General features: G+C 44.6%; 1 protein-coding gene across 1 annotated transcript in view; it reads right to left on the bottom strand.

The window, feature by feature from the left end:
- The window catches only part of LOC146185005 (uncharacterized), an 80,177-nt gene that overhangs the window by 8,543 nt on the left and 55,940 nt on the right, over positions 1–15,694 (bottom strand). The window contains exon 2 of the mRNA XM_084605957.1: positions 783–859. Within this exon, the coding sequence (XP_084462083.1) occupies positions 783–859 (77 nt within the window). The remainder of the gene's footprint in view (positions 1–782; positions 860–15,694) is intronic.

Raw genomic sequence — 15,694 nt, 5'->3', positions numbered from 1 at the left:
CTGACCACAGTTGATGAGCAAGAACCCCCAGGGGATTGAAACAGGCCGTGCGCGAACTTCCTTAACTGAAGTGTATATTGTTCGCGCGCATACTTCTTTGAACTAAGGTTCTTTTTTAATATATTTCATACCAATTAAGGCTCTTTTTTCATTTCTTTTCCCGAGTTTCGTTCGCTGGCTTGAAAATTGACAGATAGCAAGAATAGGGCACCCTTGAGCCAACAACCCAATTTCTTCTCGCAAAGAATTTGAAGGCAAGTTGTTGGGACCCTTAAACAACCTTATGTTGGCTCCCTAAAGTCATGTATTCTCTTAAACCAACTTTTCGATTGCTTGAACTTGAATCATGTTGGTAATTTTGAGTGAGTATAGTAACGAGTATTTTGAAAGTATGAAGTGCGATAGTGTTTTAGAAGGCTGTATTTGCGAACAATTCATGTCCTCGTTCTTCTTTAGGGTAAAACATGCTTTCAAATCGCATGAAACTAATTTACAAAGTGTAAATTTGGGGCTAAATTTAATTAAAAATTAAGATAAACTAACAAAATAAAAATAAAACAAAAAAAATAAAAATAAAATCAGAATTACCTGAAAAATAACACTTAAGACCTGACAAAATTTGCCCCCCCCCCCCCCCCCCCCCCCCCCCCCCCCCCCACTAAAAAAGAAAACGTTCCGGAGTCCCTGGTCTGGTTCCTCGGGGAAAACAGTTCAGAGCACGCCGCTGCGAATTTTCAGTTTCCAAATCGCGCAATCGCATAGCTCTGTGTACAGTTTCTCACCGCAGGTGCTGGAACTTCGGGTCGGGGCTGCGTTTCCGGGGAAGCTCCGTCGGCGTCGGCGGGGACATTCGGCGGACCTGCAACGGCAATCACGAACGGCATGTCGTGAACAAGGCGCAACAAGAAGAGAAACAATTAAAATAAAGCGTTGCCTGCCTGTTCCAAAGGAAATAATCGTGCGGCGCAAACGTTAACGCACACAGGGTCGTGCAACCGGCTCAAGAGGTGCGGTGGCTGCAGTGTCGAATATGTGTTATCAGATGATGTTGCCGTTGCCATTTACCACTGCTGACAGCAATGCACATTGGTATCTACAATTATCATTTCTCGCATCTAAAGTGATCACACTTTGTTGCTTTTGGTCAGGAAACTGAGCAACAAAACGACAAAATAGCTCGCATTTGTCTACACCTGCCACAATTAATAATGTTGAAAATTAAAAAAAAAAATCAAAGCTGTGTGAAAGCTGTACGTCAGAATAACTGCCTGGGGGGCGAGTTGGTGCATGATGGAATTGAACGGCGGCGCAACACGGAAACAGACACAGACAAGAAGGGGACACCACATGCGCACACTACCAACTATTTATTAAACGGAAAGGTGGCATATTTATACGTCCATCTCAAGCATCACACTCATCGCCACAGTCCGCTCCAAACCCAACACGTGAACTCCGAGCAGCACCAACAGGAAATCAGACAAGATATTTCTAACCTCAGTAGATAAACTATCAAAAAAAAAAATAATAAATAAAGGAAGGCAGGCCATATCTCATAGCAAATGCAGTCTGGACCGAAAACAGCAGAGTAAGACATTAGAAGCGACCAGCCCGAACCCTAACAAATAAAAAGTAAAACGATAAAACAATCGTAGCAAAAGCAGAGTCAAAACAGTTAAGCAAAAGCAGTCAGAACCCTAAGCCAACAACAAAAGAATCTCATGGCGTTATAACATTTCAAAACTCAGCTGGACTAAGTGTGGACAATTTTTTATCACTCCTTGAATTTTACCTCAGGTCTACGTTTGTTTCCTTTGACACAGAAATGTACTTGCAGAAAAAAGGCATTTGCATAGGTTCCTGTGTTGCCCCTGCCCTGTGTAATATATTTTTATCATCTATTGACCGTGCTTTAGCTTCTTCCCTTGACAATGACCTAGTCCTGCGAATTTTTAGATACGTTGATGACTACCTGGTAATTCTTAAAAGAACTAACACTGCACTGACGCTCCCCAGCAAAGTGGAAAGTATCTTATCTGTTTTCAGACAACAAGGGAAAGGGCTGGCATTTACTCATGAACTACCAGTTAAGGACAGCTTGCAATTTTTAGATATCAATGTCAAAGTTCTTCAAGGGCGGGTGTGTTGGATGTATTCTCCCCGTGCCAAAAAGGAACTGCTTCCGTACGAATCAGCACACTCTAAGACTGTGAAAAGGGCGATCGCTTCGCTTTGCCTAGAGTCCGCACTACTTAAGTCTTGTGCTCACATGGCTGAGGCTAGTTTCAATAATCAGATCGAAAGACTTCGAATGGCTGGTTTCCCGTGTTCTGTTGTTTGCAGCGTAGCGGAGACCCTCCTACAAAAAATAAAAGGGAAGAAGAAGAAATCCCATGCTAAGCCGGGATCAAGGCGACCACAAGTGGTCCCCTATATTCACCGAGTGGCACATAACTTGAAGAAAGTCGCCGGCCGGTACGACGTACCTGTCGTTTTCTCCGCGCCCAAAAAGCTGAGCGGTTTGTGCTCGAAAATCGGGCAGAAGAAGAAACCCCTGTGCGAAAAGAGGCACGGCAAGCAGTACTGTTCCTGTGCCGTCGGAGTGGTCTACGAAATCCCACTGACGTGTGGAGGGGTCTATATAGGCCAGACGGGTCGCTGTATTAACGACAGAGCACGGGAGCATGAGAATCGTTAGAAAACGGAGGCGGGTTACATTTGCCTACCCATTGCAAAGATTGCAACTGTGAGCAATGCTTAACGGTATAAGGATTCTGGGCAGGAGTCGCGATCAGGTGGCACGGGAAATTCTTGAAGCCTTCATGATCAAAAAGAAGGGTAGCATTTGCGTTAGCGACTCGTCTGTATCCCTTCGTAGAAATGAAGTTTCATTCCTTGATAATTTTTTGTGACGGTTTGCATTGTGCGACTTTAAGCCCGGAATTTTCAACGGCCTTGTGATGTTTAGTTAGGCGGGTTGTTAATTTCGTCGCCCGTTTGATTCTGCATTTGCTACCAGTGCTTTTTGTTGCTGTTGTTTTAGGTTTGACCGCTGTTTGTTTTCTTTTGTTTTGACTCTGCTTTTGCTACGATCGTTTTTAGTTGCTTTTAGGTTCCTGACTGTTTTTGCCCCCCCTTTTTTGACTATGCCTTTGGTATACGATTGTGTTTGACTGCTTTTGCTTCATTTCTTTAACTCTCCTTGAGCTACAAATGTTGGTGTTGGTTTAGGTTTTTGACTGCTTTTGCTTCCTTTGTTTGACTCGGCCTTTGCTATGATCGTCTGTTGTTGTTGTTGGGCCTAGTTTCTTTTACTGCTGTTGCTTCATTTTTTTTTTTTTTTTTTTTTTTTTTTGACTCTGCTTGTGCTACGATCATCTTTTGTTGTTGGCTTAGGGTTCTGACTGCTTTTGCTTAACTGTTTTGACTCTGCTTTTGCTACGATTGTTTTATCGTTTTACTTTTTATTTGTTAGGGTTCGGGCTGGTCGCTTCTAATGTCTTACTCTGCTGTTTTCGGTCCAGACTGCATTTGCTATGAGATATGGCCTGCCTTCCTTTATTTATTATTATTTTTTTTTTTTGATAGTTTATCTACTGAGGTTAGAAATATCTTGTCTGATTTCCTGTTGGTGCTGCTCGGAGTTCACGTGTTGGGTTTGGAGCGGACTGTGGCGATGAGTGTGATGCTTGAGATGGACGTATAAATATGCCACCTTTCCGTTTAATAAATAGTTGGTAGTGTGCGCATGTGGTGTCCCCTTCTTGTCTGTGTCTGTTTCCGTGTTGCGCCGCCGTTCAATTCCCGAAAGCTGTACGGTGCACAAACAAAATAAAATTAAACAACAAACAGGGACGCTGGGGATGACGGGAAGAGGAAAAAACGAGCCAACTTGAGAGTGCCACTATTCGAGACAGCCTCCAACATCACTGGACAAAGACTGCCGGAGCCGTAGCGAGCCAATAACGCTTTCCACCATATCCGCATTGAGAGCTACAGCGTTGAATCCGAGAGCGAAGTGAAATTTATGGCTGTCTCGTGGTTAACACAGCCTCTCTGTGCCACGGTAGAACTTCCGTTCTTTATGAACTAAGGCATATATCCCGTAAAAAAGTCTGTTTGCGATCGGTACGCCTACGGGGCATTAGTGTTCCTTTTATCACTCTGACTTCATGAAGAAAAAAAGGCACATGCTTTCATTCGCCAATTCCGCACCGCTACCTCTCTAAATCTCTCCATTAGATATATTTAGCATACGGAGACGTACGGACGCCTCCTACGTATGCGCTTCCTACGCAAGCAGGTCACGCATATACCGCACCTCTGTCGCTGCACGTGCGGCAGACCAGTGTATACGTCTACATTAACACGTCCCCAGTATGCTAAATATCTATTAACAGCTTCGAGTACATAATGTTAACGCCAAGTGGCATAGACTGTCTTTCCTGAATTTGAGGTCTGCGGACGATTCGATCCCCATTTCGAGCCATGCATGTAGTGAGCGGCTATATTATCGATGGCAGGCTATTTCCCAGAGAAACTGCACGAACGTCGCTGGAAGATATATCTTTAGTTGTATGAGCATTTCGCGGTTTTAAAATAAAAACGGCGAGCGCTGTTTTCGGAAACGCCACTCGATGCGTAGGAGTGCGACACACCCTTCATGCAGGAAACGGCACGACAACATTGTAGCATGCGACGACTGGAACGCCTTGCTGTCTACTTTCGTGCTCTAGCTTCGTCACAACCACGCAATTCCTTAGTGAAAAAAATCTATGCGTCACAATAACCTGACACAGATTTTCTCATACAATCTCAGATGTCATGCATCTTATATATTTCTCATACGTTGATTGAAATTTGTATAAGATATGAGATTTGTACGAGTGTGGTATGAGTTTAGTATGAGAACCCCGTATCAGGTTATTGATATCTCATAGCCTTCTCATAGCTTTTTCGGTAGGCTGAAGAGTTCCATCCGCGCTGTCTGAATCACCAAGAGGCGCCCATCACTTTTATGTACCTGCACATTTTTGCTTTCATTATATACAGCTAGATCATCCGATTAGCGATATAGAGAAAAAAATCCCAGATTGAGCGCTCTATAACTGGACATCTCGCCAAGAATGCCAAAGTAGTTTGCCGTGCAGTCCAAATTGTCTGCCTTGGAGGTAAAATAATAATTAAGGAACTATACAGTAGCTCTCGATAGAGTACACGGTTTTTCCATATTGCCGTCCGTTTTTCAACAGTTTGGCGTACTAATTTATCCAGATCTGGCTAACTCGAGTAAGGCCCAGCAGTAATATACTTAAGGGAAGATATAGCCCTCCAAAGCGAGTTCCAGAAAAAAAAAAAAAAAAACATATTCTTCATTCTATCTCACCTTATAGAATAGACGGAAACATGAAATTCGCTGCAGGAAAGGAAGGCGTGGCGTGGCGCCTCCTATATATGGGACAGCTCATGCATGCCAGCCGTAATTCTCCGTTCCAGCCAATATTTCTTCGCCGGAAAGAGCGCACTGCTTTTGTGTGGATAAATAGTGACCTACGTGATCAGCGCCGGCAACGCACCGAAGGTGGCGCCCTCATAGCATTACACTAAACTATAGCGCCTAGAGTATTCTAGGCACTATAACTAATGGCAGGAACCTTGGCCTCAGTTGGAAGGCGCCATCACCCCGACTGCTTTACTTTTTCGACACGTGTGTTGTGCTGGTCACGCGGATCGCTACAAAAACGAAGTGGGCATACTAGAATTTGTTAAAAAAAAAAAAAAAAAAAGGCTGTCCCAATGTCTGAATGAATTGCGTCACTGCGCTCGCCTCATCTGCAGCGCAATCACCGCGGCGGATCAGTAGCTCATTGTGCCTTTGACAACGTTTCGACAGTGGCGAATTGCAAAAGGACGTCCGTATAAAATACCATGAGCAGTCAGCAGAATCAAAGATCAGATGTACACAAAAAGAGATCGCACGTGTGGTACGTTAAACAATTGAACAGTGCAGAATTCTTCATTTGTGCGTAGTGGGAGTGCACAGGCTATTCTATCCCCAGCCGAAATGGGCGTGAACAGGGCATTTAACGTTTATCGCAATTTAGACGGAGTAAACGGCTACCCCCCTTCATGGATCACTGCCTTGTCGTGGCGGAGGGGCTTGCGAAACTCGATGAAGTCGTGAGCTCTGCTGTGTAGGGCCACCCAAGATAGACAGGTCACGGCAGAGAGTTCTGACAAAATGTGATTCACTGGAGAAGGTAATTACAACCCACTCCAGTATTTCCTGCCAAGAAAACCCTATGGACAGTCACAATACCATTAATGATATAGCGCCGGAAGATGAGCCCCCCAGGTTGGAAGGCGTCCCACATGTTACTGGGGATGAACAAAGGGCGATTCCTAGTAGCTCCAAGACGAATGAAGCGGCTGGGCTAAAGCCAAAAGGAAGCTCAGTTGGGGATGTGTCGGGAAGCGACCGGAAAGTCCGATGTTGCAAGGAGATATATCACATAGCAACATGGAATGTAAGATCTATGACGCAAGGTAAACTGGATGTCGTCAAGCGAGAAATGGACAGATTGAACATTGATATCTTGGGTACCAGTGAGCTCAAGTGGACCGGAACGGGAGAATTTAACTCCGGCGACCATTATGTCTTTTATTGTGGGCACAAATCCAAGAGAAGGAATGGGGTCGCTCTCATAGTAAACAGAAGAATGGGCAAAGCAGTGCTAGGGTACAACCCCAAAAACGACCGAATGATTTCACTTCGGATCCAAGGTCACCCTTTCAACATAACAGTTATCCAAGTCTATGCACCGACCACTACTGCTGAAGAAGCTGACGTTGAGAGATTTTATGCGGACCTACAATGCCTTTTAGACCGCACCCCATCATCAGACGTCGTTTTTCTCATGGGAGACTGGAATGCTAAGGTCGGGAGTGAAGAAATATCCGGAATTATAGGCAAGTTCGGTCTTGGCGAGCCAAATGAAGCTGGGCAGAGGCTAGTAGAGTTTTGTCAAGAAAACAACCTGACCATAGCGAATACTCATTTTCAACAGAACAAGAGGCGCCTGTACACATGGACTTCACCGGACGGTCTGTACAGGAATCAGATCGATTATATTCTTTGCCAGCAGAGATGGAGAAGCGCTATACAAGCAGTAAAAACAAGGCCTGGGACCGATTGTGGCACCGATCATCAGCTTCTTGTTGCCAAAATTAAGCTTCGATTGAGGAAAACGCAGAAAACCAGAAGGCCTTTCAGGTATGATCTGGATCAAATTCCATTAGAATATGCTGTGGAAGTGAGGAATCGATTTCAAGAATTAGATCTAGAAGACAGAGAGCCCGAAGAGATGTGGACTGATCGTGATATAATACAAGAAGTTGCTACTAAGGTAGTTCCAAAGCAAAAGAAATGCAAGAAAGCAAACTGGTTATCTGAAGAGGCTTTGCAAATAGCTGTGGCAAAAGTTATGGGGGAAAGAGAAAGATACAAGGTTCTCAATGCGGATTTTCAGAAAATAGCAAGGAGAGATAAGAATGCCTTCCTAACATACAGTGCCAAGCAGTTGAGGACAACAGCCAATTAAGGAACACAAGAGCTCTGTATAAGACAATCAAAGATATCAAAGGAAGCTTCTGTGCTAAGCTGGGCGTGATAAAGGACAAACGAGGCAAGGACCTCACTGAAGCCGCAGAGATAAAGAAGAGGTGGCAGGAATACACAGAAGAACTGTACAAGAAGGACCCGAATGTGCAAACCCAACATAAGACGGTTGTGATTACTGATCTCGAGCCGGGCATCCTGAAGAGTGAAGTTGAATGGGCCTTAGCCAGCCTTGCTAAGAACAAAGCTAGCGGAATTGATGGCATTCCAGCTGAGTTGCTTCAAAACCTCAACCATGACGCCGTTAACATTCTGCATACATTATGTCAGAAGATTTGGACAACCCTGCAGTGGCCACAGGATTGGAGGAGGTCAGTTTACATCCCCATTCCAAAGAAAGGCAGTGCCAAAGATTGTTCCAACTACCGCACGATCGCGCTTATTTCGCATGCTAGCAAGGTGATGTTGAAAATCCTCCAAGGTAGGCTGCAGCAGTATGTGGATCGGGAGCTTCCGGACGTGCAAACTGGGTTTCGCAGGGCAGAGGAACTAGAGACCAAATTGCCAACCTTCGCTGGATCATGGAAAAAGCAAGAGAGTTCCAGAAATCCATCTACTTCTGCTTTATTGATTATGTGAAAGCGTTTGACTGCGTAGATCACAGCAGATTGTGGCAAGCTCTCCAAGAGATGGGAGTTCCAATTCACCTCATCTGTCTCCTCAGGAACCTGTATGAAGGACAAGAGGCCACAGTCAGAACTGGGCATGGTCTTACTGATTGGTTTCCGTTTGAGAAAGGAGTGAGGCAAGGCTGCATACTGTCGCCCTGCCTATTTAACCTATATGCAGAGTGCATCATGAGGAAGGCCGGTCTGGACGAGTCTTCAGCTGAAGTGAAGATTGCTGGAAAACGTATCAACAACCTTAGATATGCGGATGATACCACTTTAATGGCAGAAAGTGAAGTGGAACTCAAGAGACTTCTGATGCGCGTACAAGAAGAGAGTGGGAAGTTTGGGCTTAAACTGAACATTAAAAAGACAAAGATCATGGCGTCTTGCCCTATCAAGTCCTGGAGCATCAATGGACAAGAAGTGGAAGCTGTGACAGATTTTCTCTTTTTGGGCTCCAAGATTACCTCAGAAGGAGACTGCAGCCATGAAATTAGGAGACGCCTGCTTCTGGGAAAGAGAGCAATGGTTAGCCTTGACCGCCTAGTAAAGAGCAGAGACATTAGTCTGCTAACCAAGATCCGTATAACTCGTGCTATGGTCTTTCCAGTTGTGATGTATGGATGCGAGAGTTGGACTGTGAAAAAGGCTGACCGCCGAAGAATTGACGCGTTTGAATTGTGGTGCTGGCGAAGACTCTTGAGAGTTCCTTGGACTGCCAGAAGATCATATCAGTCGATATTGTCGGCCATAAACCCTGACTGCTCATTGGAGGGTCAAATTCTGAAGTTAAAGCTCAGCTACTTTGGTCATCTGATGAGAAGAGAGGAGTCGCTGGAGAAAGATTTGATGTTGGGAAAGGTTGAGGGTCGCCGGAGAAGGGGTAGGCAGCGAACGCGATGGTTAGATGGCGTCCTCGAGGCACTGCAGATGAAGTTATGTGATGTTAGGAAGATAGTGAGAGACCGGAAAGCGTGGCATGACATGGTCCATAGGGTCACGAAGAGTCGGACACGACTGAACGACTGAACTGAACTGAACTGAAACGGCTACCGCGGAGATAGTAAAGAAAGCGGTTTATACTCCTGCCGTGCGGCCTTTGATTTTCCCGGTATAAGCCTACACACGGCCAGCACCTTTGGCAGTTTACAGCTCACACTCTTAACTTATTTGTCTATAGTTCTACTCCATATTTCTCTTCCTGGCCTCTTGTTTCGTTTTACCGGATACGTCTACAGTTACCTAGAAACCATTTCCTCTTTTATCCCAGTACGCATTCAAACACTCGTCTAGTTTTATTGTCTTTGTTTGCCACCAGCTCTTATCTCTTTTGTTATCAACCCCTTAAGGTCAAGCCTATAGGGTAAACTGCAGAAGGGTACCTTTCTTCCGCTCTCGCCTCTTTATATAATTATCTCTGCCTTTCCAGGCTCTGTTTCACCTATACCTTCTGAAGTTACTACAGGTTACGTAATTTCTATCCATGTTTCTGCTGCTATTTACGCTTCCATGGGCTTACAACATGTGAATAAATTATTGAAATTACTCGATCTTTCTTTAATTACGATGCGCTGCACCCCATTACGTCTCCATTATCGCTTGTTATATCAGAATATTTGCCAGTCAAAGTCACAGGTAATGAATCTGTTTCATGATTCTCTTGAGTCCAGGCTTACTCCTTACGCACACTATCGGCGCGCCACGAACTTTTATTATCATTTCTATAAGGTTTTAACATTCCCAAAAATGAACAAGATTGCTGAAGAACAAATGTATAGCCCGTTGCCCTCATGTGCATCTGCTGTACACGAATACACAAAACATTTTCAGAAGCTCGAAGAGAAGGTCAAACCTCTTCGCAGACATCACATCGCTTGCTACACGGCGCAAACCTGGCACTAAAGAGTACTATACCTATCGTTTAATTTGCCTGCGCCTTGGTAGCGCTTCATTTAATCTTTTCGAAAGGCTTGTTGCGCGAGGTTAAAAAAAAAAATATAGCACCCAGAGCTCGGTTCAAACTAAGGTTAAGTATGAAGTATTCGAGATTGAGCTATCGCAAACCTGCAGCAAACGCTTAAGCGAAGCATAACGAGATCGGGTTAGGAAAATAGCAACTGTTAACCTAGCACCGATTGTTAGCAGGTGGTTGTTGAAGTACATGCCTGTAACGGTTGTATGCTTGTGAAAGGGTATCTTTCTTCCGCTCTTTGCCCTTAGAGATATTTCACCTATTGATTTATCTAGTTCTGCCTTTCGAGGCTATCAGAGATGAAGGACATAGCGTGTTAGGTGTGTAGACCTGCAAATACTTCACTGGGTCTATAAACGATTAGCTGGTGAATGTTGAATAATATGTACATCTACTGGGTGTACTGCATCGGATACTACAGCGTACTGGTAGTATCCGACATCCGGAATGGAGGTCGAACTCCCATCTTTACCTATTGACGCGTTTGGTGCGATGTTTTCAAGACATTACCCCTCGAATTCATACGAGGAAATGTTAATTAACTTTGAAAAGACATATCTCCAACACACACACACACACACCACACACACACACACACACACACACACACACACACACACACACACACACACACACACACACACACACACACACACACACACACACACACACACACACACACACACACACACACACACACACACACACACACACACACACACACACACACACACACACACACACGCGCGCGCGCGCGCGCGCACACATCCTTGGAAATTTGTGTACAGTGTGAAGTGTGAACAGTATTATGAATGCATATATATGGCCATAATGCTATAATAATATGGCCAAGGTGTTAGGCAAGGAGACACAATCTCCCCAGCACTATCCACAGCTTGCTTAGAGGAAGTATTCAGAGACTTGGAATGGGAGCAGTTAGGGATAAGGGTAGATGGAGAATACCTCAGTAATCTGTGATTTGCTGATGACATTGCCTTGCTAAGCAACTCGGGGGATGAACTGCAAATAGTGATTGATGACCTAGACAGGAAAAGTAGAAAGATAGGCTTGAAAATCAATATGCAGAAGCCTAAGGTAATGTTCAACAGCCTCGGGAAGGAACAGCAGTTTACATTAGGTAGCGAAGTACTGGAAGTAGTAGGCGATTATGTCTACTTAGGACAGGTAGTAACCGCAGATCCGGATCATGAAAAGGAAATAACAAGAATAAGATTGGGATGGAGCGCATTTGGCAAGCACTCGCAGATTATGACTAGCAGCTTACCGGTATCCCTCAAGAGGAAAGTATACAACAGTTGCATCTTACCTGTACTCACCTATGGGGCTGAAATGTGGAGGCTAACCAAGAAAGTTCTACTTAAGTTGAGGACAACCCAGAGGGCTATGGAACTAAAAATGGTAGGGGTATCATTAAGAGATAGGAAGCGTGCAGAGTGGGTCAGAGAAATAACTCAAGTTACCGACATTCTAGTGGAAATTAAGAAGAAGAAATGGGCATGGGCGGGACATGTAGTGCGAAGAGGGGATAACCGATGGTCGCTTAGGGTAACAAACTGGATTCCAAGAGAAGGAAAGCGTAGCAGGGGGCGGCAGAAAGTTAGGGGGAAATGAGGTTAAGAAGTTCGCGGGGGTCAAGTGGATGCAGCTAGCACAGAACCGGGTTAAGTGGAGAAATATGGGAGAGGCCTTCGCCCTGCAGCAGGTATAGTCAGGCTGATGATGGTGATGATGATGATGATGATGATGATGATGATGATGATGATATGGCCATGGATTACCAATGCCAAACTATAAACACAGACTATGTAACTACAATGGGGAACTTCAAGCTATTATTTCTTAGGCGCGTTCGCTTCTTACTCCTGTTCGTTTTCTTGCCTATACAAATCAATAGTTCTTCCTGCCTTAGATTATGATCCCACTATTTGGGACCCGTATATAAAATTTAACATTAATAAGGTAGAAAAAGTACAGAAAGAGAGGGCAAGATTTATATATAATACTTCTAAGAATACTTCAGTCACTGCCTTACTAACAAGAGCTGATGCTTGCCTTCAGTCAAAGAAATCGTCTCAACAGTCTGAAGTTCTTATTTCAATTATTTAAAAGACACAAATCAACATCTCTGAAAATATCTCTTTCTCAACTGGTTACGCTACTGGCATGCTCCATTTCAGCCGCGTGATAACTGTTATATACTCATTTTTTCCAAAAAACGGTGACTGACTGGAATAACCTGAGTGACCTTGAAGTTTTACAATTTTCGCTGCCATAATTTGCTTCCATCATTCTGCAACGTTTAATGAAACGGGTGCTTTTCCTTTCTTTGCTTCAACTTGCCACAGTTTTGCTATTGTATTGTCTGCTGTATTGCTGTTTTTCCCACCCTGCTATAATAAAAAATGTGAGATTGCAGTATCTATCAATTAATCCTAAATACACGACCCTTCACAGGCGGGCTGCCCTTTCAAATGCATCAAGTGTTTGTTTAGAAATTACCTTCCTACTCGCGGCTTGTGAAATCAGAAAAAGGGTAGTTCATGAACGTGAGCGTCTTCTTCAAGCGTTCTCCGTGACAAGTGATGTTCTGGTAAAGCCATCAGTGGGAATTCCCCCGATAAGGTTCCCTAAATTAATCAACGCGTTTCCCATTTCTCCGCTGATCAGTTGTAACCGTGACAGCTACGTTAGACCTGTATTTAAAGCAGCCTGACTGCGGCGTGGCGACCACGGCTCAAATTGAAAGCCTACCAGCGAGTTGTCATCAATTTTCATTTGGTGCTATTTTCGTGCGGCAAGCCTAACTGCTTTGAAAGAAACAAGGGACCTCGCCAAAGCACATCCCATCATAGAACACTTAGCATACAGCACGTCTTTTAACATAAAGACAGATTCACCTTGTTCTTTGTACCGGACAGAGAAAGTTAAAGTAGACTGTATATGTTTTTTTCTGCCTTGTGTGGGCTGGGTCGAAATGAATGCGCTTAAATAATGCAGTTTATTTAAATGACGAGGAAGAATTAGACTTGGAGCATGCAATGCAGGAAGCAGATAAGCGACGCTTTATTGGGACTGCAAAGTGGACACACCCAGGGAAGGCAAACCGAAGCAAGGGCGACAAAAAGCTAGGTTACGTAAAAAAAAAAAATAATAATAATGATATTCTCAGATATTGTAATGCCTAACGGATTGTTTTGCACAGACAAAGTTTTATATAGCACCAGTGAAGTAGAAGACCATCTTCACGTCGTTCGGCATCCAATTTAGGCTGAAGTCACAGGGTGACGCCACCCAAAAAGCAGAGTATAGCAGAGAAGGGGGTGATTGACCGCCTCACTCGTTAGTAGCATTGTGACGATGCAGGGTTGCGAGAACAACTATACCGCTGCAATTCGCAGCATTTTTGATGGCCACGCGGCAATTTTTATTGCCCCTTTTCTGGAAGCTTGTCTTGAAGTGTAGTGAATTACCTGACCGACGATGGCTGTCCTAGCTGTGTACCGTTTACTAGCAAAACAACGTACATAACGGAGGCATGTGATATTGTATTACCGTCCACGACGAGCAGTATAAAAAGCTGCCCGCAAAATGCGCGATGGCGCGCTGCCAGTGCAAGCAAATACACCGCGCGCTACCCGCACTAAAAGCAACAATCGCCGATGCCCCCCCCCCCCCCCCCCCCTCTTTGCATAAACGGTCTCAACAACCAGTTTCACTTCGAGCGACGGTGAAAGAAAATTTCACAAGCTTTGAAATAAATCTATGTGGCAAGTAACACATTAATCGAAAATAGGAGCCAGGCCTTTTTTTTAATCCTTCAATGGTGCAGTGAGAGAGCAAGAAATAATAACAGAGAGACAGCCAGAGCTCGGTAAAGGGCGAAAGATCTAAATATACTGGCGAGGAGCGCGTGGAATGCACCCGAGCGTCTGGTGGTGGCACAGATAAGCACCACAGACTACCATATCAGGTGCATTAATGCTATGAGGATGACAGGATTAACTATAGAGGTAGTATGTATGTTAGATGTCTCCTTTTTTAGTTATCCGAGGCTGTTCCTTTGGCCATAAACTGTTATACAATAGGAGGGTACATGTTTAATACAATAGCAGACTTAAGTTTAAGGTCATGACGCGAGACACCTGTCTGCTGGCTTTCTTTGCCGGCCCTCGTTCGAGCACATGCACTTCGGCCCTCGTTAATCAGTATACTAATTCTCAGCACAGCCTGTCAACTCGCGGCCATACCACGTGGACACGTGGTTGTGACACCTTGTGTCTACAACACAGTAACTAACGTGCATATAGATACTTAATGCCAAGCGTACAAAGCGGCGATTCCTTAACTGCGAGTGCACTTTACGTCGAGAGTGGAAACTTCATCCTATATAGGCGGACGCAATATCGCTCACTTCCGCCTAACACAAACACTCCGAAAGAGCCCTCAGTCCAGACTCCCAAGTGATCATCTTCTTGTTGCGAAGGTTCGTAGAACGCAAACACATCGATATTTCGTGAGCAAATCTAACGTCTTTTTTGCTTAATTTGGTTAGCAGAAAGGACAGACAAGACTGAGCAAAGAAAACCGTAAGTAATGAAACCCCCTAAAAGCACCCCCGGTCCCTTTCCTTTTTCCCTTCTTCCAATGTGAAGTAGAAATAGTGCACCTGCTACGAAGTGAAGTGTAGTCGGCGTGCCTAAAATATGACTCCCGTATGCGTTTGCTGCACGGCTGTGCCGTTTCCAACATTCTGCCGCTATTACATGGATGGCACGCACATCTCTTACGTAAAGCTAGAAAAGTAAATGATGCTTCAAGCCATGTTGCTAGGTTATAACGCAAGCATTATTGCTGTTGCGTGTTGGCTATACCTTAAACAAGGAAGCAACGTGAGCTCGTTGAAACCAGCTGAAACCGCTTACTGGTTAAAACGCAACTTCGTAAGGTGGCTTGAATTAACCCGCCGCAGTGCCGAAACCGACAGCAAACAAATCACAAGGCGTATTACTGCCCTTAGTGAGTCGCCTAGTGCTAAGTATAACCTAAAAAACAGGGGAGAAAAAAATAAATAAATAAATAAAAAAAAACAGAGCATGAAACCATTGTTCCCCTTCAGCGAGAAATGACCAAAAAGAGGCAGAAGAAACCAGAAGCAAAAAACAAGAATATACAGATGACAGCCGAAAAAGAAATGCGAAGCTCCGGCGTCGCACACACTTAAGCAGACCAAGCTATCAACCCGATCCCATCAACTCACCGCCGCCCTCCCGGGTCAGATAGGAGCCCGAGTGGAAAGCCGAGGCGCAGCATCCCATCACAAGCGCTACTGCGGCAATCAGCAGATGCGCTTGACTACGTTGTCACCAAGTCCAGATACGAAGTCCTCACTTCACAACCACCACATGCACGCAC

This window comes from Amblyomma maculatum, chromosome 6 (assembly GCF_055883805.1).
Source record: "Amblyomma maculatum isolate TAMU_Amacu chromosome 6, ASM5588380v1, whole genome shotgun sequence".
Classification (NCBI taxonomy): Eukaryota; Metazoa; Arthropoda; class Arachnida; order Ixodida; family Ixodidae; genus Amblyomma; species Amblyomma maculatum.
The sequence above is the reverse complement of the archived record's forward strand: the minus strand, read 5'-3'. Positions and strand labels throughout refer to the sequence as shown.